Source organism: Balaenoptera physalus, assembly GCF_965194825.1.
Source record: "Balaenoptera physalus genome assembly, chromosome: 16".
Lineage (NCBI taxonomy): Eukaryota > Metazoa > Chordata > Mammalia > Artiodactyla > Balaenopteridae > Balaenoptera > Balaenoptera physalus.
In genome coordinates this window covers 30,923,829-30,949,430 of record NC_138898.1, presented here as the reverse complement: position 1 = coordinate 30,949,430, position 25,602 = coordinate 30,923,829, and the positions used below count along the sequence as shown (strand labels likewise).

Sequence of the window (25,602 nt, the reverse complement as noted above, 5' to 3'; positions counted from 1 at the left end):
AAAAGGAATATGGGAAGATCCTGGAAGACCTGCTATGGATTAGAAGAATGTATGAGGGACTTCCCTGGTGGTGCAGTGGTTAAGAATCCGCCTGCCAATGCAGGGGACACGGGTTCGAGCCCTGGTCCGGAAGATCCCACATGCCGCGGAGCAACTAAGCCCGTGCGCCACAACTACTGAGCCTGCACTCCAGAGTCCGTGCTCCGCAACAAGAGAAGCCAGCAAAATAAGAAGTCCGCACACTGTAACGAAGCGTAGACCCCGCTCGCCGCAACTAGGGAAAGCCCGCGCACAGCAACGAAGACCCAACGCAGCCATAAATAAATAAATAAATAAATTTATTTTAAAAAAAAATATGAGAAGTCTCTGAAATATAAATAACTAAGGTTTAGTCCATTTTCCAAGAAAAGCTTCTCCAAAGAACATGTGGCCACACAACAGAGGCCTGCCCTTTCACTCTTTTTTGGCTTTAAAAGTAAGCAGCCACAGGGACTTCCCCAGTGGTCCAGTGGTTAAGCATCTGCCTTCCGATACAGGGGACACGGGTTCAATCCTTGGTCAGGGAACTAAGATCCCACATGCCGCAGGGCAACTAAGCCCGTGCGCCACAACTACAGAGCCCATGCACTCGCCCGCACACCTCAACTAGAGCAGCCTGCGCACTGCAACAAACAGCCCGCATGCCAAAAAGAAAGATACCGCATGCCACAACGAAGATCTCGTTTGCCGCAACTAAGGCCTGACACAGCCAAATTAATAAATAAATATTAAAAATAATAAAAAATAAATAAATAAGCAGCCACATGAATGTATTATGAGAGAAAGTCAGAAACTGTAGAAGGGACACAACTGAGCAAGACTCAGCCACACTCAGAAACCCACAATCACAGCCAGAGGATAGAATTCAAGGGTGTTCACTTTATTCTCTTTTTTTTTTTTTTAATTTTTTGGCCACAGCACGCAGGAACTTAGTTCCCTGACCAGGGATGGAACCTGCGCCCCCTGCAGTGGAAGCACAGAGCTTTAACCGCTGGACTGCCAGGGAAGTCCCAAGGGTGTTCACTTTGTAACAGATAGCTCTACACATAAAGTGGTTTTCTGTATCTGTGTTTTATTTTACAACAAAAGAAGAAGGGATAAAGTTAACCATTATAGCGAGTTCCACTGAAGACCCAAAACCTACTATCTAGTAAAAGACAGAGGTTGTTACAAGCCAAGAAGTGTAAGATGAGAACAGTAAACAATGAAAGAGAAAGGCTTGAGAAGAATCTATACAAAGCTTTCACAACAGTAGACACACTGACTTCAGTGTGCAGACAGGAGAATATTTCATGACTCAGAGAAACTAAAATAATCAGAGTTCCACAAGTACGGAGATCGACATTAGAGCCAGAGGCATGAATGTAAATGGAAAACACAGAGACAAACAGAGCCAACAGGCTAACCAGAGAGGAAGTCAAAATGGGAAAAACAAAACTTCATAAAGGGTTCATGTCGTAATTATTATGATATGAAGACGTAAGTTAAAAAAAAAAAAAAGTTAACCTAAGAAACCTCCACATTCTGCCTTGAAAAAGGTTCAAAAGAGGTAGAAACTAAGCAGGAGGCAAGTTATACTAAGATACAACATTAAACAGGGTTTCTTTTTATTCTAATATTAAGCAAAATAAAACAGGTCAAAGATCACAAAAAGCAAGATGCATATAAAAGGTATAAGAAACTGATAATTCAGTACCGATTTACTAATATAATAAGATTAGAGGTAAAAAGAAAGTTAGATAACTTAAACTTTAAGCTTTTTAATATGGGGAATTATGCACTTTGGGTTTTAACTATGAACTTAAGCAACTTAAAAGGAAAAACTTAAAGCAACCTTAAAAGAAAAAACAATCTCTTCATATTACTTCAAATCCTACTTTGATTTCTGTCAATTCATAGAAACACTGTTAAAGTAAATATGCAAATACAATTCTGAAAAATGTTCATGATAACACTATCTACAATCCACTTTAACACTTGAAAGCCTCCAACTGCCCCACAACCAAGGGGAGGAAAGAGAAAGTCCCTTCCATAGCTCTGGTTCTGTTCCTCAAACTGAAAAACAGAAAGGCACTTTCCAAAATCGGATTATCAGGTTGAGCAATTCAGTTATTCTTTTCCACATAGCCTGTCTATGTGTTAAGTTCTTATGATAGTGTGGCTCTAATCCTGGAATGCTTTTTACTGATCTAGTTGTTTTTAGAACATACATCTTAAATAACTGGCAAACTGGCACATGAACTATATCAATACATAAAAACTGACATCAAAAAATGAAAAAAGAACTCAGAGTGAGTGCATTTACAAAGTAAGTGCAAACTGCAATGGGGAAAATATACAGGACGGTTCAGAAAAGAATATGGCATCAGTAATATAGCTGGCTGTTCATCAAGACTTTCTTCTTTAAAACTGCTGAAGCTCAAAATTAAATTAACCAAATATCTACCTTACATTAAATCAGGTAAGAAACAGCTTTTGAACATGACCAAAGTTAACCCATATTATACAAGTACAGAAACAAATAAGTACTGCTTCAAATTCCAGCGCAGCATGAACTGCATGCCCTTTATGAAGGTAACGTGTCACAGGAAGTAAGTCTGCTTACCTCGTGTTCCGAAAAAAGTGCTTTCAACTGTCCCTTGGACCAATAATCCAAAGCATATGCCAAAAGCCGCATGGCGATTGTATTAATTCTCAAGAAATTTCCAACAAATACCACCTGGTTAATGTTCTGAGCACATCAAAAAAAAGGCAATTAGTTTTCATCTTAATTTCTGTTCTCTCATAAAAGCTACCCCAAAGAGAGTACCATGTACATAGTTTTTAGCAGCAAGTTGACTGCTGATCAAAAAAAAGTATTTACATTTAATCCAGTTGATCCAGGGCTACTTAAATTTGATCCCCAGACAACTCTAAACCTACTTCAAAGTATGCCAGAAAATGTCACAGGAGAATACAGATTAGGAAAAGCATTTGAATTAAATTTGATAAACAATAACTACAATTAAATAAAAAGTTCTATACAGATAAGTAAAAAAATATTAAGACCCAATTCTAAGAAGAAAAGTAACACAAATAGGCAAATTATACAAGAAATATCACAGACAAAAAAATTCAACCTCACTAAGTAAGCAAAAAAAGTAAAATTTTAGATCCATTAAAAGTTAGCAAAGAACTCCAGATGTTGGCAGCTTCCTTCCTTGGATGTCTGAGGGACCCAAGATCTTACATCCTGCGGAGAAGGAAGAATTCGAACATCAGCAGAAGGAGCTGGAAAAAATCTGCAACTCCATCATTACCAAGCTGTACCAGAAAGCGCAGGAGGCATACATACCAGGAGGAATGCCTAGGGCCCGAGCTCCCCCATCTGGTGGTGCCTCCTCCGAGCCCACCACTGAAGAGGCTGATTAAGCCAACCTAGTATAGATTTAGCATTGTTTCACAAAAAACACTGAAGGACCCAAATGTGTAGCAAATTCCAAGGCAGTTTTAAAGCTGAGCTGCTATAGTAAACAACTGGGTGTTCTTGATATTTGAACAGTGAATATGTACACAGGGAAAGGAAATAACATTGCACTTTATAAGCACTGTATTGTAAGTGGAAAATGCAATGTCTTAAATAAAACTGTATTTTAAATTGGCACCATAAAAAAAAAGTTAGCAAAACAAACAACTAACTGAAATTCTACCCCCAATATTAGTTAAGTTGTGGTAAAACCAATCCATTCATTCATTGCTAAAAATGATCTAAATTGGTGCAGCCCTTGTGCAAAAGCATCTTGGCAATACCTATCACAATTCATAAATATTATATTCTTTAGATGAGAAATCTCACTCCTGAATAAGTCTCTTATCAAGAATAAATCCATCCAAGGAACAGCTTCATGCTTAAAAATGCTTTACTGCAGAGCTATCATCGGCAAGCAACCAAATGCCCAGTTCTATGTGAATGACTTATGACATAAAAAGAAATTAAATATACAACCATGCAATTTATAATATTTAAGTAAAAAACGTAGAATGGTATGTACACCGACTAAAATATCTTAAAATACATAAGCACAGGACTTAAAGGAACATGCAACAAAGAAAATAGAAGTGTTAAAATATTCAAATAAAGAATTTTTAACTTCTTCATGCTGATATAGTATTTTTAACTAAAAATGAGACAATCCTTTTGTACCTGTTGAGGTTTCCTTTTTAAGTCACATGCTTATATTATCTATTTAAAAGAATAATTTTAAACAAAAGTGTATAAATAGGGATAAGCTATAAAGCTGCACCAACTGGATCCCCAAGGGAAGGCCATTCTTAGTTCTTTCATAGCCCTGTACAATGCTGCTTGACCTGAATGCTACAAGGCAGCACTGTAAAGAAGCTGAAAGCACAAAGACAGCTCTGCTGCAGTGGAGGGGGAGCAGGGTGGGCATGCCTCGGCCCACTCAGTCTTCTCCCAGCTTCAGTGCCTTCCTCTGGATTCATTCCCAGGGACTCTAGAGCTCAACAGTGGGCGTGGCGTCTAGATTCAGCATCACCATCCATCACCACCACCCAACAGTCCCCATCATCTGCAATACTGGCTACCTTCCCTACCTTCCTCTACTTTTTCCTCTACTTCTAGATAGTAGTAGTGTTTATCTTGAGTAAGGAAAAAAAAATCTATTAAGATTAATCTACATGTGAAACGTTTTAACTTTGCCAATGAAACAAACTCCACCACTTACGACTACATTTAGGCACTGTTCAGAGAAAACAGACGTATACAAGGCGGGGCCCACACAGTAAGTTCTGTATTTTCCTCAGAGCAACTAAAAAAATCCATGTCCCCTTACTTCATTAAGGGCACACATTCTTGCTATTGAGCCAATGTTGTTGGTGATGGTGATCAAAGTCGCTCTGGCAAGGTCCTCTTTACTCACAGCTTCTCGCTTCTCCTTGCTCATCATGTTTCCAAAGCTATGATGGAAAAAAAAAATCTCATTGCTAAACCAAAGGCAACACAGCTCAACAGAACTTAATGTTACTTTACTAAGACAAAAGTTACTTTCAGGGCACCATTGTTCAAATATTCAAACATTTTATTACAAAATAACAGAGCATCTGCTCAAATAGAAATGCAACTTCAAGAACTCAAGCATTCTTTTTTTTTTTAAATAATAGGACACAGAATTTTATTTTAGTTTAGTTTTTAGTTTTTTCCTCAAATATTTTTTTTAATGAAGTTTTATTTTATTTTATTTTTTGGTCACGCTGCATGGCTTGTGGGATCTTAGTTCCCTGGCCAGGGATCAAACCCATGGCCCCTGCAGTGGAAGCTCGGACTCCTAACCACTGGACTGCCAGGGAATTCCCACACCTCAAGCATTCTGAATGAGCAAATGGCTTTCCCTGTGGTTTCGACCGAAATCTAGCTTTGACGCCACGTATCTGCACATTCAGATCCACTGAAGGCACCATGCTCCTTCTGCAACCAGGCTAAGTTTCAGGAAGATGCCTCAATTAGCAATTCGCCCCCAACTGCATAGCTGTTCCACTCAGCTGAATGGTCACATTCACATCTGGTAAACTGCTTTATCTGACATCTGAGTCCCTGAGTAAACTATATAAGAGTTTCAGATTTCCCTAGAAGATCAGGTATTTCAAAGTACCTGACCAGCAGAATTGATATATAAATAACTATGACCTGATCACAAACCCAACCAATCAGAAAAGGAAGTGATTATCATTGAGCAGATGCTACAAACATAGAAAATGGAATCTACAGCATTTACAAAGTACCTAAAATTAGTAAACAAACATGTATATGAGTGCCTTTTCTATTATTAAAAACCATGTGCCCCAATACACAAAAAAGCAACTGTATTTCTAAACAATCCAAAAATGAAATTAAGAAAACAATTCCATTTATAATAGCATCAAAGAGAATAAAATGCTTAGGAATATATTTACCAAGAGAATAACACTTGTATACTGAAAGCTACAAAACATTGGTAAATAACAGCAATGATCTAAATGGAAAGACATTCTATCTTCTTGGGTCAGAAGACCTGATAGTGTTAGGATGGCAATACTTTCCAAAGTGACCTAACAGACTCAACACAATCCCTGTCAAAATCCCAGTTGCCTTTTGGTGCAGATTATCAACAAGCTGATCCTAAAATTCACATGGAATGTCAAGGGACCCAGGTTAGCCAAAACAATCTTGAAAAAGAAGATTAAGTTGATGGATTCACTCTTCTCAGTCTCAAAACTTAGTACTACAAAGCTACAGTAATCAAAGCAGTGTGGTACTGGCATAAGGATAGAAATATAGATCAATGCAATAGAAATGAGAGTCCAAAAATAAACCCATACATTTATGGTCAAGTGATTTTCAACAAAGGGGCCGAGAGAATTCAATGGGAAAATAATAGTCTATCCAACAAATGGTGCTGGGACAACTATATATCCTATATAGCCACATGCAAAAGAATGAATCTGAACCTCTACCTCACACCACACACAAAAATGAACTCAAAATGGATCATAGACCTAAATGTAAGAGCTAAAACTATAAAATGCTTAGAAAAAAATACGTAAGTCAGTCTTCATGATCTTAGGTTAGGCAATGATTTCTTATACATGATATCAAAAGCACAAGTGATGAAAGAGAAGACAGATAAGAATGAGTTCATCAAAATTTAAAACTTCTATGCTGCAAAGGCCACCATCAAGGAAGTGAAAAGACAACCAACAGACTGGGAGAAAATATTTGCAAATTATATACTTGATAAAGGACCTGTATCCAAAACATATAAGAATTCTTACAATACAATAATGAAAAGACAAAGAATCCAACTAAAAAATGAGCAAAGACTTGAACAGACATTTCTCCAAAGAAAATAAAGAGCCAATAAGTACATTAAAAGATGTTCAAAATCATCAGTCATCAGGGAAGTGCAAATCAAAATGAGAGATCCCCTTACACCTATTAAGGCAATTAAAACCCAAAAGACAGACAATAACAAGTATTGGCAAGGATGTAGAGAAATTTAAACTCTTATATACTGCTGGTGAAACTGTAAAATGGTACAGCCACTTTGGACAACAGTTTGACAGTTCCTCAAAAGATTAAACACTGAGTTACCATATGACCCAGCAATTCCACTCCTAGGTATATACCCAAGAGAATTAAAAACATATGTCCACACAAAGACTTGTACATGAATGTTTATAGCCCCATTATTCATAATAAACCAAAGAGTTGAAGCAACCCACAAGATAATCAACTGATAAATGGATAAATACAACATTCTATATCCATACAAAGAATATTATTCTGCAGTAAAAAGGAACAAAGTACTGATTCATGCTACTACATGGATGAACCTTGAAAATATTACGCTGAGTGAAAGAACCCAGTCACAAAAATCACATATTGTATGATGCCATAGAGAGACAGAAAATAGACTAGTGTTTACTAGGGACTATGTGTGGGGGAATGAAGAGTGACAGCTAACAGATACAAGGTTTCTTTCTGGAATGATGAAAATGTTCCAAAATTGTATTATGAAGATGGTTGCAAAATTCTATAAATATACTAGAAACTACTAAATTGCACACTTTAAACAGGTGACTTCATAGTATGTAAAGCTATTTAAAGGGTAAAAGATATACCCAATACTTAATATATTTTATTCCTGTATTTTTTTTTAATTGGGGTATAGCTGATTTACAATGCTGTGTTATTTTCAGGTGTACAGCAAAGTGAATCTGTTATATAAATAAATATAGCCACTCTTTTTTAGATTATTTTCCCATATAGGCCATTACAGAGTATTGAATAGAGTTCCCTGTGCTATACAGTAGGTCCTTATTAGTCATCTGTTTTATATATAGTAGTGTGTATGTGTCAATCCCAATCTTCCAATTTTTCCTCCCCCACCCCTTACCCCCCCGTAACCATAAGTTTATTTTCTACATCTGTAACTCTATTTTGGTTTTGTAGATAAGTTCACTTGTAGCCTTTTTTTAGATTCCATATATAAAGTGATATCATATGGTATTTGTCCTCCTCTGTCTGACTTACTTCACTCAGTATAAGAATCTCTAGGTCCATCCATCCATGTTGCTGCAAATGGCATTATTTTGTTCTTCTTTATGGCTGATAATATTCCACTGTATATCTTGTATTTCTCAGAGCACACACGCCCCTTTCCCTTACCTTGAAGCCACAGCCCAGCCTGGCAGTCCAAACCTCTCATAGTCCCCTCCATAAATGTCTCGTACTAGTTTATCCACTTTGGTGCTATCTCCACGTGATGCCATTTCAAGAGCTTCTTCAAATGTGGTACAGCCAGTAAGAAGACAGCAAAGACCAAAAAACGTTCCTCCTCCAAGACTGTGATTAAAAACAAACATAGTATTATAACATTTTTCAAAATAAGAATAGGAAGGTAATACTTACGAATCCCAAAACCATATTCATGTATCAACCCACTCCTGCCCCATCCCAATCATGCAGATGCCACTAAGTAGGAAACAAGTCTGTGAAAAGATAAAAATAAAGTGTCTAATGGACACCTTGAAGATACCATATTCACATAAGCCAAGCAAACAAAGCAGCAAAACACAGTGCCCGCCTCTTTACCCATGTCCCCAATGCAGTCTGGTCACCTGCTGAGTACTAGGAGCCTCAGGTGCAGATCAGCCCACCAGGGCCATAGTGGCACCTCTTCCCTTTCTCTCTCCAAGTGCAAGCCCCGAGTCATCCTCATCCAAGCATCTTGTCACCCTGGGTCATCAGCCCCCCTTACCCGACTAGAACTCCTCCATGAATGTGTTTTCTCTCCGAAAATTACTCCTCTCATTCTTTAACTGACACCTGTTCAAAAACGTGTTTATCCCAATCCCCAGCTCCTGTTTTTCCTCAAGTGATCGCTGATCCTTAAACCAAAAGGTATTCATTCTCATCTGCCACCTAATCCTCCCTTTTCAGACTACCCTCCCCCAAACATTTTTCTATTGCTCAGTACCTCAACTTCTAGATCTCACGACATCCCCTGGCCATGTGTATGTGTGGATACATGTAAAATCTAAACTAGTTCAAAGCCGGGATCTTGCCTTGCCTTCTCCTTATAAATGCTACCTAGTAGCTTTGGTTATTTTATGGTATATGCACACCATAACACTATCTGAGGGCAGGGACCTTGGGCTCAATGAGTCTGCTGATGAGATATTTTATGAAACTATGGTAATGAAATCTTCAGCAATAGAGATTAAAGAAAAGTAGACCATGAAATCAGAATTTCCAAAGAGAAACAATATTTGCTTGCATAATCCCAGAGAAACATATCTTTCACATAATTTTAACAGGTTCTTGAAGATGTTCTTACATGTAGTACCTGAAAACTCAGTTTTAACCCATTATGATATCAAGAATAAATAATGACCTTTATATAAAAGACCTACCTGGTACCTGTGACCCGCTTATAATTATCTTTGGAATATACTGCTAAGATGCTAACCCCAGAGCCAATGTTCACCAGGAGCAGAGGGTATGGATTTCTCAAATCAAATGGTAACTTCTGACATTTTTCAGAATCAGCAGGGTTTTCAAAGTAATAGCACTGTGACCGTCCATTGAATCCAACTGAGTCAATGTATAAAATTCCTTTTATTAAGCAATCTAGTTCATCAAGTTTGCAAAGCTGAAGATCACCTATCTGTAATGAAATAAAAATGTATTCAGATTTTTTAACAAGCCAAGCAGAAATAAAAACTCCGTTTAATAAGGCATTCCCCTCTACATAAGACAAACCATAAAAGTGCTCATGGATGTGTACTATTTGTGCCTGCTTTACAAAACAGATCTGCAGACAACAAATATAGGGATGGAACGACAAGACAGAATTCTGTGCCCACAGACCCAACACACTCAAACCACCGCAGCAGCTGGAGAAATGTGCCAAAACCCAAGCAGAAAACAAGATGTCTGCTTACGGGAACCATGAGGCAAGAGCACAGCTGAGGGCACAGCCCCATCAAAAAGCAGACTCTAAGAAGTCTAAATGATGCAAGGACCTGGAAACACATGGCAGGAGCCACAAGGAATCCAACATCTACCTTCCAAAGACCATCTTCAAGGCTACAGAGCAGTATCAAATTAGGCCACACTTTATTATTAATAATCTGCAGCCAAAGGACTGAAAGTATCCAATTAGAAAGTAAAATACTTCACTATTTAAACTGATTACAGCCTCAAGGGACGGGGGGAGTTTAGCAGAATCAAAATTTAAAACATTGTTATCAACTTAATTTCATTTAAATAATTAATAAAGGGATGATTAAATTATTATTCATATTATGAAACACTGTATAGCAATTAAGAATGAAGAGGATCTTTATACAAACATACATATATATCAATATATATACATTTTTTTTTTTTGGCCGCGCTGCAAAGCATGCAGGATGTTACTTCCCAGACCAGGGATTGAACCCGGGCCCCCTACAGTGGAAGTGCAGTCTTCACCACTGGACCGCCAGGGAAGTCCCAAGAATGAAGAGGATCTTTATTCAATTAAGAATTGAAGTGGGAAGAACTCCAAGACATGTTTTTAGTCAAAAAAAAAAAAAAAAGCTGAGAAATATTTTATACAATATGATCCAATTTGCCTTATTTTAAAACCATATTTATATGCACGGGTATGTGTCATACACAGTCATACACAGAAAAACTAAAAAGATACATAAACTTTTAACTGTGGTAACTTTGCAGAGATGATATAAAGCAACTTTCACTTTTTACTCTATGAACTTCTACCCCATTTGAATGCTACCAGCATTATCTACCTACTCAATATATGTGACAAATACAAAGATGCCTCAACGGCCTAAAGCACCTATTTCTGTTTAAAACCAAGTTTAGCCCTGCAAGTCCTCCCCCTTTAATTCAACTCTCATTTGATTACATTATACTCAATTTACTTTGATCCAAAGGATATGGAAGTTAATAGGTAACTTCATCTTAATCCTTAAGTAATCCCTAATTACGAATATTAAATTACTCCTCTGACGAAACCCAAGCCCTTGAAAATGTTCATCACTGTCCTTATTTTATCTGCTCATGCCCTCCCTGCCACGATGAATTCAATTCTGATTTCCTGACACTTGAATCTCAAGTGTCAGCATTTTCATTTCAAAGCAAAATCCTTTTACACTGGTAGCCTACTGGAATAAATGTAGTTTTCTGCCATTGTATGTCAAACCAATACCTCCTTTTATCTTTCCCATAATTCATGTTAACCTGAACTGCCCTGCTGTGCTATTATTCCTAATGAATCCCAGCCTAATTGACAGAGTCAGATGACCAAATACGTAAGTTACTTCACTAACTCAAGTTACTCATAATGTATGTGTTGCACCCACAAGCAAACTCAATACAATGTGAGGAAATCTGATTCACATTAAAAAAGAAACAGGGTAAACTCCATATTTTTAAAAATACTTCACTGTGGTTTATTAGATAATAGTTACTCCCGATGCACAAACGGGATTTGTTAGGCATTTCATTTTCCCCCAGTTTTCAAGGACAGCGCTGGTGCATACAGATGAGAAACCCCAACAGCCTAAAAGCCAATCCCTAAAGTCTAAAATCTACTCTGCACCTCTCCTTGGATTAGCACACAGCACACAACCTCTGGTAACAGCCCAAATGGTATTCAAACATGTTCCAAAGGCATCTCTACAGGGTCCCAGAAATCGAGAGGTTTTCTCCTCTACCTATCAGTTATAATCCAGAGTCCACTGTGACCGCAAAGGAGGGGGACCTCCTCTCCTCCTGCTACCTTCCCGTTTACTCACAGGTAGAAAAGAAACCACTGAAAACCAACAACCAAGGAAAATTCAAGCAAACGATGCAAAACCAGTTTTAAAATTCATGTCAATTCTATATTATGGTTATGGTCAGTTATGGGAGAAAGGAGATAGAGGACAAAGAAAGAAAACAAAGTCACAAACCATACAATGACACGCAAGGTTCGGGGGGAGAAAATGAAAAACAACATAGGCAAAGGCAGAATCTCTGTAGTAACATTCTTATTGGTGGCATTAAAAACATGGTCACTGAAGATATTTTAAATCTACACTGCACTCTGAAGGTCAGAGCCTTGGCCAATTCGCCTATCAATTCTCCCATCTACCCCCACATCCACCCTCAAATGACCTAGCCTCAAGGCCTTACACACAGTGTTCACTGAATGAAAACAAAATCAAGGGCCCACTGGCACTCCCCCTACTATCCAGACTCCTGTTAACAAGTGTGCAGCTCAGGACACATTAAAAGGCATTTGGGGAGAGCAGACTCTGCTGTCAACCATCTCTGACTAACCCTGAGGCCTGGAAAACACTGCTTTGGACCAGAGTTCCTCATATTTCTAAATAGTAAAATTGCCAAGAAACAAATGAGGGGGATAAGAAAAATTATGTGGTAGATAAGATTGGAAACAATTTTATAACATGAAATGACATTAATTTTTTTAATTATTTTTCAATCACATTGTTTAAGACAATGATATTGTTCCTCACTGGTAGTTCCTTCCTGTGCTTATTACAGCTTTACTATTTTTTCATAGTAAAAGAACAACAAAATGCTATGCTGTTAGTGCTTCTGATTCTCATCAACTCATCTGAATTGGGCAAAAAGTAAACTATACAACAGTCTCTAGATGGCAACTCCTATCACTAATTGATATTTAATCTTAACTTGACTCAAGAAAATTCAAGTTCCATTAGAGATGGAAATGATTCCACCACTTGCTATTGGTATTATTTTTAACAATCAGATTACCATAAATTGTATATAAGCTAAAAAATGCATACTGTGAGAAAATCCTGCTCAAATTTGTACGCTCCACCTCCAGTGGCACAAAAGACAGTGTGGAGACTCGAGAAGTTTTTATCTCTGCCCATTTGAATAAAAGCAGGCATGTCATGAGTGGGAAAGCGTATAAAGTGCAGATTGCCTTTGCGTCCACACAGAGTCAGATCCTTCAGCTCCAGGTGCACGTCCCGAATACCCGTGGACCCATAAGCCACATTGGAGGTCAGGTACTTTCGAATGCTTTTAAGACTTTCCACTTCTTCCTCTTCTTCTTCAGCAGTGATGTCTTTGGGTTCAAAATAAACCAGCTTGACCAGGGTCCCACCAATATCCAAGCCAAACCAAGGAAAAACTAAATGGGGAAGGAAAAAAAAGTCAGAACAGCTTTTTTTCTGAAAACTAAATTTACACTTATTAGATTAACAATTTATTTCATACCTTGAGGTTTCCAAGAACTATATACACAAAAAGGTTTTTGGGAGAAGAAATGTGATTGTCTAATCTGGAAACAAATCTTAAAAAAAAAATTACAAAGATCAAAAAGAAAAATATCACAATGTTAAGCCAACACAACCCTCTTAGACAAGCCCAAACTGCACTGAGAAATATTAAAAAACAGCAAAATGACTACTCATTAACCTCAACTCTGAAAAAAAAGATTGAGAATGAAAATCTTCACCCTTGCCCTTGCCTTAAAGAAATGTTGAGACTTTTCAGAGCTTTGGTTTAGTACTCAAACTAGGGCTAGAGGAAATTCCCAACCCTATGTAACATATAAGCTCCAGTGGTCAATTTCTCTCAAACCCTGATATCAATCAATCCATCAGGTTTCAATGGCCATCAGTGGAACAGGTGTTTCAAAGTTAATACCCGTTCCCCAAAAATCCATCCCAAAAAATCCATCCCAGGACTTCCCTGGCGGTCCAGTGGTTAAGACTCCTGCGCTTCCAATGCAGGGGACGCAGATTTGATCCCTGGTCGGGGAACTAGGATCCCACATACCACGCGGAGGAGCTTCAAAAAATAAAAAAAAATCCATCCCAAAAAATGGCTTAAGGAGACTGGATCAAGATAAACTGCATTAGCTATACATGCCTTCTCCTCCCACCTTAAATCCTAGAAATGACTAAAGATATAAACTTACTGATTTTCTAAAATAATTCTGAGAAACCAGAAGTGATACCATCAGCAGAATGAAGTTGATAGAGGCAATAACTGTCCAGAACCCTGAAAAGAGAAATGCTATAAAAATTGGGAGCAGCTATGAAGGTGCGGGGAGCGGATGGGTGCTCCATCCCAGCTGTCGATGGGGTAGCTGCCATGGGGAAACAGAAGCAGGCTCTGGTGCAGTCATAGTGATATGGTGGGGAAATACCCTTGGCACAACTGGACAGGCCAGCCACTCCCCTCCCCCTCCTCCAAAGAGGCAAAGTCTTCACTGGGCACAGGTACTTGAGCCCAAGCATCAGTACGCATCCACGTAGCTGCTGTTACCCAGAAGAAGTGGGAAGCCCCCACATCTGGCCGTATTTCCCATCTCTCCCCTACAATCCATCCTGACAAACTGGTAAACAGACACTGCACTCACTGACAGGAGAATAGCAATCCTTAAACCAGAGATGATCACTTTACAAACCAGAATCACCAAAAGGGAAAAATCAACAACACAAAACCAAGAAGCTAACATCTGAAGAAAGAGTTGCAGGAACAAAGAGGAGGCTTTAAAAGAATCATAAATATCCTCCAAGGTAAAATGAGATTTCATCCATAAAAAATGAATAAACTATTGTAAATCAACTATACTTCAATAAAAAAATAAATTTTAAAAATGAATAAGCCACCGTAAAGAAAAATTAGAAATTAAGAAATGATTGCCAGCTGTGGTTGAGGCTGTTAAGAATCTACACATGTGACAAAATTATATAGAACTAAATACACATATACAAAAGAGTTTATGTAAAACTGGTTAAATCTAAATAAGGTCTGTGAACTGTATCAATGTTAATTTCCTAGTTGGGGGTTGGGGGAGAAGTTTCCAAAACCAAAAAGAGCAGGGCAGGGGGCGGGGCGCAGGGCGGGGGGACACACCAATATACTTAACATAGGTGACTCTCAAAAACAGGCTGAGTGAAAAAAGCTTGGCACAAAAGGCTACATACTATATGAATCCATTATATGAAACTCTAGAAAATGCAAGCTAATCATTTCTGCATCTGATAGAAAGCAGATCACTGGCTGGGGGAGTGAGAGAGGGAAGGACTATACAGGGGCAGAAGAAAACTTTCTGTAATAACCCAAATCTTAATTGTTGGGGGCAAGAGGGGAGCTTCATGGGTGTATTTATCTGTCAAAATATATGGAACTATACACTTTATATGGATATATTTTATTGTATGTAAATTATATCCAATAAAGACACTTTTATAATAGAAAAAAACGAGAAATATTTATTTCCAAAATAAAGCGCCACAGATACATTTAATAACAAAATGGGCACAGAAAAAACAAATGGAAAACAAAACTAAGAAACTCTCCCAAAATGCCTCTTGAGTATGAAAGAAAGGTAGATATACAGAACACAGAACCAGAAAGTCCAACATCTGTGTTATATGAGATCTAGAAATTTTCTGGGGGAGATAGGGGAAGACAGAAATCATTGGCTTGAAATAAAATTAATAAGTGTAGAAAGGGGAGATGTATAGTCACATCCTATTGAAATTTCAGGAAATCCCTAAAAACTCCCAAAGGAAAAAAGTGAATTCCTACGAAGATACATAAATCACATAAAAGTAAACTTAGACTTTTCGTCAGTAACACAGATGCTAGAAGACAAGAGCGCACTGGCAAAGTTATAAGGAAAACAATTTGAAACTCATATCCAGCCAAATCAGCTTTCAAATGGGAGTGCAAGAGAAAGACATTTCTACACATGAAAGAGCTCAACATTTACTATTCAAAGACCTTCTCTGAAATAATTAGTAGATGCACTCCAATATAATTTTTTAAAGCACCCAAGAAGATATGAGCTATATATACAATGATAAGCACAGGAAGCAATACATGCTGACTTTTAGGAAAATAAGCAATCTGCAACTAAAATACTTACATGATTTCAACATAGGAAGTCGAAGAGGGAAGAGAAAGGAGAGGGAAGTCAAAGCAAGCAGCAGCTCTGTCTCGTTGGGGAACGGAAGACATAGATTCTGATTATTTCTAAACAAGAATAAAGAAGTGATGGTTTAAATGCGTTAACAATTTACAGGCTGGGGTTCCCTGGTGGCACAGTAGTTAAGAATCCACCTGCCGGGGCTTCCCTGGTGGCGCAGCGGTTGCGAATCTGCCTGCTAATGCAGGGGACACGGGTTCGAGCCCTGGTCTGGGAAGATCCCACATGCCACGGAGCAACTAGGCCCGTGAGCCACAACTACTGAGCCTGTGCATCTGGAGCCTGTGCTCTGCAACAAGAGAGGTCACAATAGTGAGAGGCCCGCGCACCGCGATGAAGAGTGGCCCCCACTTGCCGCAACTAGAGAAAGCCCTAGCACAGAAATGAAGACCCAACATAACAATCAATCAATCAATAAATAAATCTTAAAAAAAAAAAAAAAAAAAAAGAATCCACCTGCCGGGGCTTCCCTGGTGGCGCACTGGTTGAGAACCTGCCTGCCAATGCAGGGGACATGGGTTCCATCCCTGGCCCGGGAGGACCCCACATGCCGCGGAGCAACTACGCCCGTGTGCCACAACTACTGAGCCTGCGCTTTAGAGCCCGTGTGCCGCAACTACTGAAGCCTGCGCACCTAGAGCCCGTGCTCCACGAGAGAGGCCACCACAATGAGAAGCCCGTGCACCGCAACGAAGAGTAGCCCCCGCTCACCGCAACTGGAGAAGGCCCGTGCACAGCAACGAAGACCCAACACAGCCAAAAATAAATAAATAAATAAATTTATTAAAAAAAAAAAAAAAGAATCCACCTGCCAATGCAGGGGACACGGGTTCGAGCCCTGGTCCAGGAAGATCCCACATGCTACGGAGCAACTAAGCCCGTGCGCCACAACTACTGAGCCTGTGCTCTAGAGCCTGCGAGCCACAACTACTGAGCCCGTGTGCCAAAACTACTGAAGCCCACGTGCCTAGAGCACACGCTGTGCAACAAGAGAAACCACCACAACGAGAAGGCCACGCACCATATGAAGAGGAGCCCCCACTCGCTGCCACTAGAGAAAGCCCGTGCAGCTACGAAGACCCAGCACAGCCAAAAATAAATTTAAATAAATAAATTTAAAAAAAAAATTTACAGGCAACTCCAAAAAAAGAGAAAATGAACATATGACCTTCAAACAACTAGGGGGAAAAAATCAGTTCAAAAACAAAGAGGAAAAAAAGTATAGTAAATACGAAACAAAAAATGACAGGAATGAATGCAAACATATCAGTAATCACAGACAGGTCAAATTTCTCTTCCAGATTGAAGAGAAAATTCAGCTATATGCTTATATAAAAAGATACATCTAAAATAAGATAATACAAGTAGACTGAAGGTAAATAAATGCTAAAACACCCACAACAGAGTCCCATCATAAAGAGGAGTTGGATTCTTTAAGATGAAAATGGCATTCAGTCAAAAATGAATAAATCAAAATCTTAAGCACCTCACTGGAGACTGATAGAACGGTTGACTTACATTTAGGAAACATGATACAGTAAAAGTCAAAGCTTATGTTTCAAGACCAATACTGCATTTATCAAGGGCTCACATTATAAGAGGTGCCCCTCCAAACAGTGATCTACCATCCCTGAGCTCACTCGCAACTACTGGGTTGGCCAAAAAGTTCATTCAGGTTTCTGTAACATCTTACAAAAACCCGAACGAACTTTTTGGCCAATCCAATATATATTCACTGACTAAATCCGTGAGTAGGGTCACCGTCACCATGCTTTGCCACATTTATATAGTTGAATTTGGGTAAGCAAAACAAATGCCTGGACAATGTTACTCCACTCTATTAAGCAAATGTTAACAGAAAGCAAATACAATACTAGCAGACTGAAAAGAATTCAAACAAACAAAAAGCATTATAAGAGGACAAAAAGAAATTGTCATGTGCATATAAAACTATAATTGATATGATCCTGACATATGCTTCAAAAAATATTAAAAACAAGGAGAAACTGACAAATCTACAAATCAGCAGAACCTCAAATTCCAAAGTACAAAACCATACCACATTCACTTTCCACAATACCTCAAAATAAGAAATTAATCCAACAGACACAAGGAAATAAATCTATCCACCTGGAAATCTTCAAACTAATTTCTATTAACTCCGAGACTGAAGAAGAAATCAAAACACAATTTATTTTTGAATGAATGACAATGAGAACACTATATAGCAAAAGGAATAGGATGTCTACCCAAGGTGGGACTCAAAGGGTAACTTCTAGCCTTAAATGTTTATCAAATGTATTCAAAAAGAAGGAAGCTTGAATAAAAGGGAATGTCACATACAATTTGAAATGCTAGAAAAATAAAGCAGACCCAAAATAAGCAGAAGGAAGTTATTAAAGATGAAAGCAAGATGTAAATGAAATTAGAAAAACATCATCATGAACAAAGCCACAACAAGCTGATCAGTAAAATCAAGCTTTGAAAAAGTCATTAAAACAGACAAACTTCTGGTAAGTGTATCTAAGAAAAAGAAAGAAGATATAACTTTTCTCAAAAAAAAAAAAAAAAAAAATCAAAGAAGATGAACCTACCGCAACCAGAAACTACAAATAAGCCAATTTATAACTTTGTAACAGTGAATTTAAAATGTACACTAAACAGAGGATTAGCTAGAAAAGAATAAAAAAGTGGTTCAAAATGAGGTAAAAAACACAGATCAAAAGCACTGAAAATTTTTAAAAAGAGGTCAAAGATCTACCACCCAAACAACAACAAAAAAGCACCAGGCCGTAATGGTTTCCAGGCAAACCATTAAGAGCTTCTAGGGCACAAAACAATCTAGAAAGATTCCCAAGTCATTGTAACTTCATATCAAAACTAGAAAAGAGGGGCTTCCCTGGTGGCGCAGTGGTTGAGAGTCTGCCTGCCAGTGCAGGGCACACGGGTTCGAGCCCTGGTCTGGGAGGATCCCGCGTGCCGCAGAGCAGCTGGGCCTGTGGGCCACAACTGCTGGGCCTGCGCGTTTGGAGTCTGTGCTCCGCAGCAAGAGAGGCTGCGATGGTGAGAGGCCCGCGCACCGCGGTGGGGGGTGGCCCCCCGCTTGCCACAGCTGGAGGAGGCCCTCGCACAGAAACGAAGACCCCAACACAGCCAAAAATAAATAAATAAAGTAGGTGACTTTAAAAAAAAAAAAAAACTAGAAAAGAAGTGTCTCACAAAACAAACGCAAAAATATTAAATTATTAAACAACAGAATCCAGTTGTGCAATAAAAGTAATATACCATGGCCAACAGGGATTCTTTGGAATGCAAGGATGGTTTTCACATTAAAATTCCAATTAAGGAGGCTTGCTTACATTAGTACATTGAAGGAGAAAAACCATGATTATCTCAATACATTCCAAAAAATAAAAATTAAGAGAATCGATTAAGCCAACAAAATAAAAAAAATTTTTTAATAACTGGACACACCAAAAAAGAATACAAATACAAATACCAATAGCTTTTCCTATGTTATAAGCAAAATCCAGCAAGAAAATGACGTGAAAAAAAGTGTCATGCATAACAAAAACCACAAAATATTTATAAATAAATCTAATACTAAATATCTATGATTGCTATTAAAATGGTGTACTGAAAAACATAATAGTGGGAAGATATATCATGTTCCAGGAAGGAAAACTAAATACTATTAAAGTGTCAATTCTCCCCCAAATTAATCTAACTAACAATGTCAACGCAATTCTAAAGAGAACACTGTGGCTGACTCTCCAGCCATTCCACCTCAGTCAGAAAGAGAGTCCTGATTTTTTTTTTTTTTTTTTTTTTTAACACCAACAGAAACTCCATTTCCAGTGATGAGGGACTAACTCAACCTGGCATGAGTCATGAAGTCTGGCCCTGACTGGAAGAATAAAAAGTTTCTTCACTAATGAAATCAACAGTGCTGGATATGACTGAAGTAAGGAGATTCAATTCCTCTTTTCCTACTAACAGCGCCATTCTTTTAACCATCAACTTTAAGATGATGCCAACCTCATGGAGAGCAAAGAAGAGACACAGCACTCTACCAACAAATATATCTCATCAACAGCATTGGAATCTGAAGTTTTGGACATATCTAAGACCAATGGAAGACTGTAATGCTTAAAACAAATTAAGCCTTACTCCCCTTTCCACAGATTAAAAAGTTGAAACATTAGTTTATGGCTATTATGTTTTAAATGAGCATCTATTAACAGCCAAGCACTTTACTGCACGAGTTTATTTAATGTTTACAATAACCATGCACAGTAATCACCCCACTTACAGATTAAGAAACTGAAGTGCAAGGACTTCCCTGGTGGTCCAGGGACTAAGGCTCTGCACTCCCAATGCCAGGGGCCCAGGTTCGATCCCTGGTCAGGGAATTAGATCCCACATGCTGCAACTAAGAGTTCACATGCCGCAAATAAGAGTTCGCATGCCGCAACTAAAGATCCCACAAGCCACAACTAAAAAAAAAAAAAGATCCTGCATGCCGCAACTAAGACCTGGCACAGCCAAATAAATAAATAAATAAATATTTTTTTAAAAATAAGAATGAAAGAAAAAGAAACTTAAGTGCAAAAGAGCCCAAGGTCACAGTCAAGAAAAGGCAGAAGTGGGACTCAAACTCAGATTTCCTAAATCCTTTTAAAAGTATCTTTTAACCAGTATCTATACAAACCTAACAGCACAAAACACATATTCTTGGGTTAAATTTTTTTTTAAGTAAAAGTAGTTTAATAAAATTCACATACCTTAAATAAATAAAGAGAACCAACAATATATAAGGAAAAATAAGGAGCCTAAGGCTGAAAGAGTTAATAGCCTTATTATATCCTTTAGTAACTTCTGGATTTTTTCGTTATACTACTAATCAAACCATTTACATATTCAAGAACTGAGAGACAATGAAAGACATGGAAGGTCCATTAGATGCATGCTCTCTGATAATCTCTCAGGCCATACAATTCTGTTATTTCTAAACATTCAGCCTATCAAAGGGGGTTTAGATTTCTATCAATAACTGAGAGACTGCCCCATATACTATGACATGATGACTACTAGAATAAGCCTTCCAATTCTTATTCAAAACACTATGTGTGGCACTTCCCTGGTGGCGCAGTGGTTAAGAATCCACCCGCCAATAAAGGGGACACGGGTTCGAGCCCTGGTCCGGGAAGATCCCACATGCCGCGGAGCAACTAAGCCTGTGCACCACAACTACTGAGCCTGTGCTCTTACCCCGCGCGTGCCACAACTACTGAAGCCCGTGCTCAGCAACAAAAGAAGCCAACGCAATGAGAAGCCCGTGCACCGCAACGAAGAGTAGCTCCCGCTCGCCGCAACTAGAGAAAGCCTGCGCACAGCAACAAAGACCCAATGCAGCCAAAAATAAACAAATTAAAAAAAAAACAACAAACCACTATGTGTTTCTGGCAGGAAAAGTCATGGAAAGTCAAGGAACTTTTGCTATGCCCTCACATGCCTCATATCTCACTAATAAAAGGCCTACTTTATCACTTCTGATTAGTGAGTCTTTCCATTAATTTTCACAGATATTTTAGTCTGTTTTTGGCCTTCAGCATATTTCCTGACATATTTCCTCCAAGGTACTCCACCTAGACAATGTACACTTGACTTAGGACACATTTCTAGGAAGAATTTAAACTTTCCCTCACAGATTTATGTAAAATCATCAATAGCTCACTGTCTCAATAATAGGTCTCAACAACTGAAATGCTTTCCAATGAGAAATATATGGTTTATAAAAGTGTACTCAATTTTCCAACATTATGAACTATATCTTTACCAGATCACATGTGGTTAAAATACTGCAAACCCAAATCCCTAGACTGGTCTAGGCAGCAATCTTTGGCCTCATATTAAAAGACAGACCTTGGGACTTTCCTGGTGGTCCAGTGGTTAAGACTGAGCTCCCAGTGCAGAGGGTCCGGGTTCAATCCCTGGTCAGGGAACTAGATCCCGCGTGCCACAACTAAAAAGTCTGCATGCCGCAACTAAAAAGATCCTGCTCGCACGTGACAACAAAGATCCCGCGTGCTGCAACTAAGAAAGACCCAGTGCAGCCAAATAAATAAATAAATATTTATTTATCTTACCTTTTAAAAGACGGACCTCAATAAATATTCCCAAAATAGTTTAACTCAGGGACCAGATACTTATAAAATACTACCTACTATAAAACCAGCAGACTCAATAATAAATTTTACATTCAAGAAATATAAACAGGGCTTCCCTGGTGGCGCAATGGTTAAGGATCTGCCTGCCAATGCAGGGGACACAGGTTTGAGCCCTGGTCCGGGAAGATCCCACATGCCGCGGAGCAACTAAGCCCCGGTGCTACAACTACTGAGCCCGCGTGCCGCAACTACTGAAGCCCGCGCGCCTAGAGCCCGTGCTCCGCAACAAGAGAAGCCACCACAATGAGAACCCCACGCACCACAACGAAAGAGTAGCCCCCGCTCGCCGCAACTAGAGAAAGCCCACGCACAGCAACAAAGACCCAACACAGCCATAAATAAATAAATAAAATTTATTTTTTAAAAAAATAAATATAAACATACAAAACCTAATAGGCTACTAAAAACTGCAAGATAGCTTTCACTTTCAGAAAGCAAACTTTAAGCCATTATAAAGGGTTTTCATATCCTAGTCCACCTTGCTGACAAAAATTGAGAAAGAATATTAACTGAGAAAGAACAGTGCCTGAAGATAAAGATACCCCAAATTATGAACCTGAAAAGTGCTCCCAAGGTTATAAATTTAAGCCCAAGGAACCTCACTGCTCTTTTAAATAACCAGACAAAATAGCTATTCTGCTATATCACTGCCTGATAAGGTACTCTCAAACAACATACAGGCTATTATCTTGGTCCTTACCTCTCCTTTTAACATGTGTTTAAGCAGAATATTTTTAATAACATACATCCCCCTTGCTTATGGTCTCCTCAAATATACAGAGGGCAGTGATGCCAACACTCAACAATTATACTATCTAAATGCACAATTCATGCATGGGCCCCTAAAATAACATACTTAATTTTACAAGCTGCATAATTATATTATTTTTAAGTTATGCTTAATGCTTTATATTCGTTATTCATCAAAGAAGAGGAGCCGTGTTTACTTTTATTTCATTTAGGTTTAAAGTTGATAAAACAATAGGTTAAAAAGCACCCTCTCCTATTCTGTCCCTCAAAAATAGGCTACAAAGCAATAGAAATCTAACTTTTTTCCTGGGCTCCCAGTGGGCGGCCCTTCCTAATTCCCTAACTGAAGATGAAACACTGCACCTGATAAAAGGCAACCTCCCAGCACCAGTTCCATTCTGGCAACACTGATGCTCCCCCAATACCAAGGAAAAGCTAACTATTTTCTAGATTAGTATTATCAAGCTACAAACAAAAGCTTTATTTTCTAGACTAATGGAGGTTAAGGAAATTCCATGATTGGCATGAGTCCAAAATCAGCATGTCCCCAAGCTTTCCCTGGAGTGCTAAAACATGCTCGGGAGTCACCTTCAAAGATCCAGCTCATCCCCCAGCACTGCCATGAAGCACTGTGATCCCAGAGTTCCCACACCTCCTGCACATCTGGGGCCCTAGATTAAAATGTATGTTCTCTTGTTACATGTTACATGCATGTAATGTTCTCTTGTTACATTTGCCAAAACTGTACATTTTACTGTATGTAATTATGCCTCAATAAAATTTTAAAAATTAAAAGATGTTTTTAGACCCCTCTGCAGATCAGAGGGTTTTTTTTTTTTAAGCTTCTGAGTGATTCCACATGAGAACCACTACTCTGGACTACATCGCATGTACCTTCCAAGATGTGGAAAGTCAAGAAACTGGGTCTGAAGTCAGACACCTAGAATCAAAACACAGCTCCATTACTAACTCACTATACGCCCTTGGACAAAGAGAAAATTTCACTGAGCCTGTTGCCTATTCTGGAGGCTGGGGATAACAAATACCCACCTCAGAGGATAACTGCAAGACTTAAATGTTTATAAAGTATTTGGCACAGTGTCTAACATGAACACGTAAGCATCATCGTTACCATCATTAGCATCTTTGTTTCCATCATTTTAAACCAATCTTTATTTGGTAATTCTCTCAGACCTATGAGACATACTCCAGCTAATCTAAAACTTTTGAAGAACTTCTTAGACACACATGCCTAGCCTCATCCCTAATGACTATGATGTGTTAAGTCTGAGGTGGGACAGGTTTGGGAATCACACTGCTCTAGGGAACATGTGTGGCAGAACGTGACTATAAGCAGGGCCCACAATTTCTAAGATAAACTGAACAGCTCCTTCTAGTTTCCAATGACAACTAGTCTCCTACCTTAAGATAAGTAGTGTAATGATATCAGAATGAGGTTTTCTAACAAAAGTAAGGTGGCACCAACCCAACTCTCCTAATAAAAAATACAAATATTTAATCTTTATTGAATTCTCTCAAAGTTAAAACCAAAGTATATTCTTTGAGGGATTAGCAATCAATACACTGCTTCTCTATCTAACAGGTATACCCCTGGACAGTACAGAAAGAACAAATGGAAAGAAAAAACATCTTGTTTATGTCTTTAGTTCTCATTATCTGAGAGATGGCTTTTCGTGACTTTTGTAAGGACTAATGAATTTATTAAAGCTCTTAGAAGAGTACATGAAAACAATTTTTAAGAGTGCCTGACTGGTGGCAAACACCGAAATTACAATACTTAAAATCTTCATGGCCAGTGGTCACAAAGAGCTGGCTACATGGCTGTGATTCTTTTTTGCTGAATCTCTGGAATTTACCTCCATCTCTAATGAGGCAGTACAAAACCACGAAGGAACTAATGTTTTGCATCGCTTAAAAATCAGGTGCTTCTCAAAACAGGAACCAGGCTCTAAAAACGGTATAGGTTGACAGCGGATCATCTCTTTTCCAATTCTCTTTCAAGAACATAGGAAAAGACAAAAGAATTAAGAACTCTCAAACTTTTCACAGCAAAATAGGGGTGCATTTAATATTTAATCATCCAAATCATATAAAAGTAAAGCAACTGGGTTGCTGGGCTGAAGTACAAGACTATCCAATAAAGACCTCACACCCGGGGGGGTGGGGGGGGTGGTGTGATGAACTGGGCGATTGGGATTGACATGTATACACTGATGTGTATAAAATTGATGACTAAAAAGGATCTGCTGTATAAAAAAATAAAGTAAAAAATAATAATAATTTTTTTAAAAAATGACCTCACACTCATCCTGCCACTTTCTCACTCTCATAATCTACATTTAAAACAAGTTGATTTCCTGAAATAGGAATCTGGCAACGACAAGAAAAAATATATATAGCCACATGTAAAATGTTATTATATCGTAAAACTCATATTAGAGTATCAAGACAGTGGATACTTTCAAGAGTTGCAATGGCTGTTTGAAGGAGGACCCGAACTGAAGACCTGTAAAGAGAAGAAAATATCTGGACTA

At 38.5% G+C, this 25,602-nt stretch overlaps 1 protein-coding gene across 6 annotated transcripts in view; it reads right to left on the bottom strand.

Annotated features, from left to right (window-relative positions):
* PANK2 (pantothenate kinase 2) overlaps positions 1–25,602 on the bottom strand; it is a 32,149-nt gene that overhangs the window by 5,257 nt on the left and 1,290 nt on the right. The window contains exons 2-9 of one of the 6 annotated variants that reach the window (XM_082431908.1): positions 16,008–16,114; positions 14,046–14,128; positions 13,340–13,415; positions 12,901–13,253; positions 9,490–9,743; positions 8,243–8,419; positions 4,872–4,995; positions 2,645–2,770 (exon numbers count right to left, since the gene is read on the bottom strand). In XM_082431908.1, coding sequence (XP_082288034.1) covers positions 2,645–2,770; positions 4,872–4,995; positions 8,243–8,419; positions 9,490–9,743; positions 12,901–13,253; positions 13,340–13,415; positions 14,046–14,128; positions 16,008–16,020 — 1,206 coding nt within the window. In that variant the 5' untranslated portion in view covers positions 16,021–16,114. Of the gene's footprint in view, positions 1–2,644; positions 2,771–2,810; positions 3,272–4,871; positions 4,996–8,242; positions 8,420–9,489; positions 9,744–12,900; positions 13,254–13,339; positions 13,416–14,045; positions 14,129–16,007; positions 16,115–25,602 lie in introns of those variants that run through there. The other 5 variants (XM_082431907.1, XM_082431904.1, XM_082431905.1 and 2 more) reach the window with 5 other exon arrangements.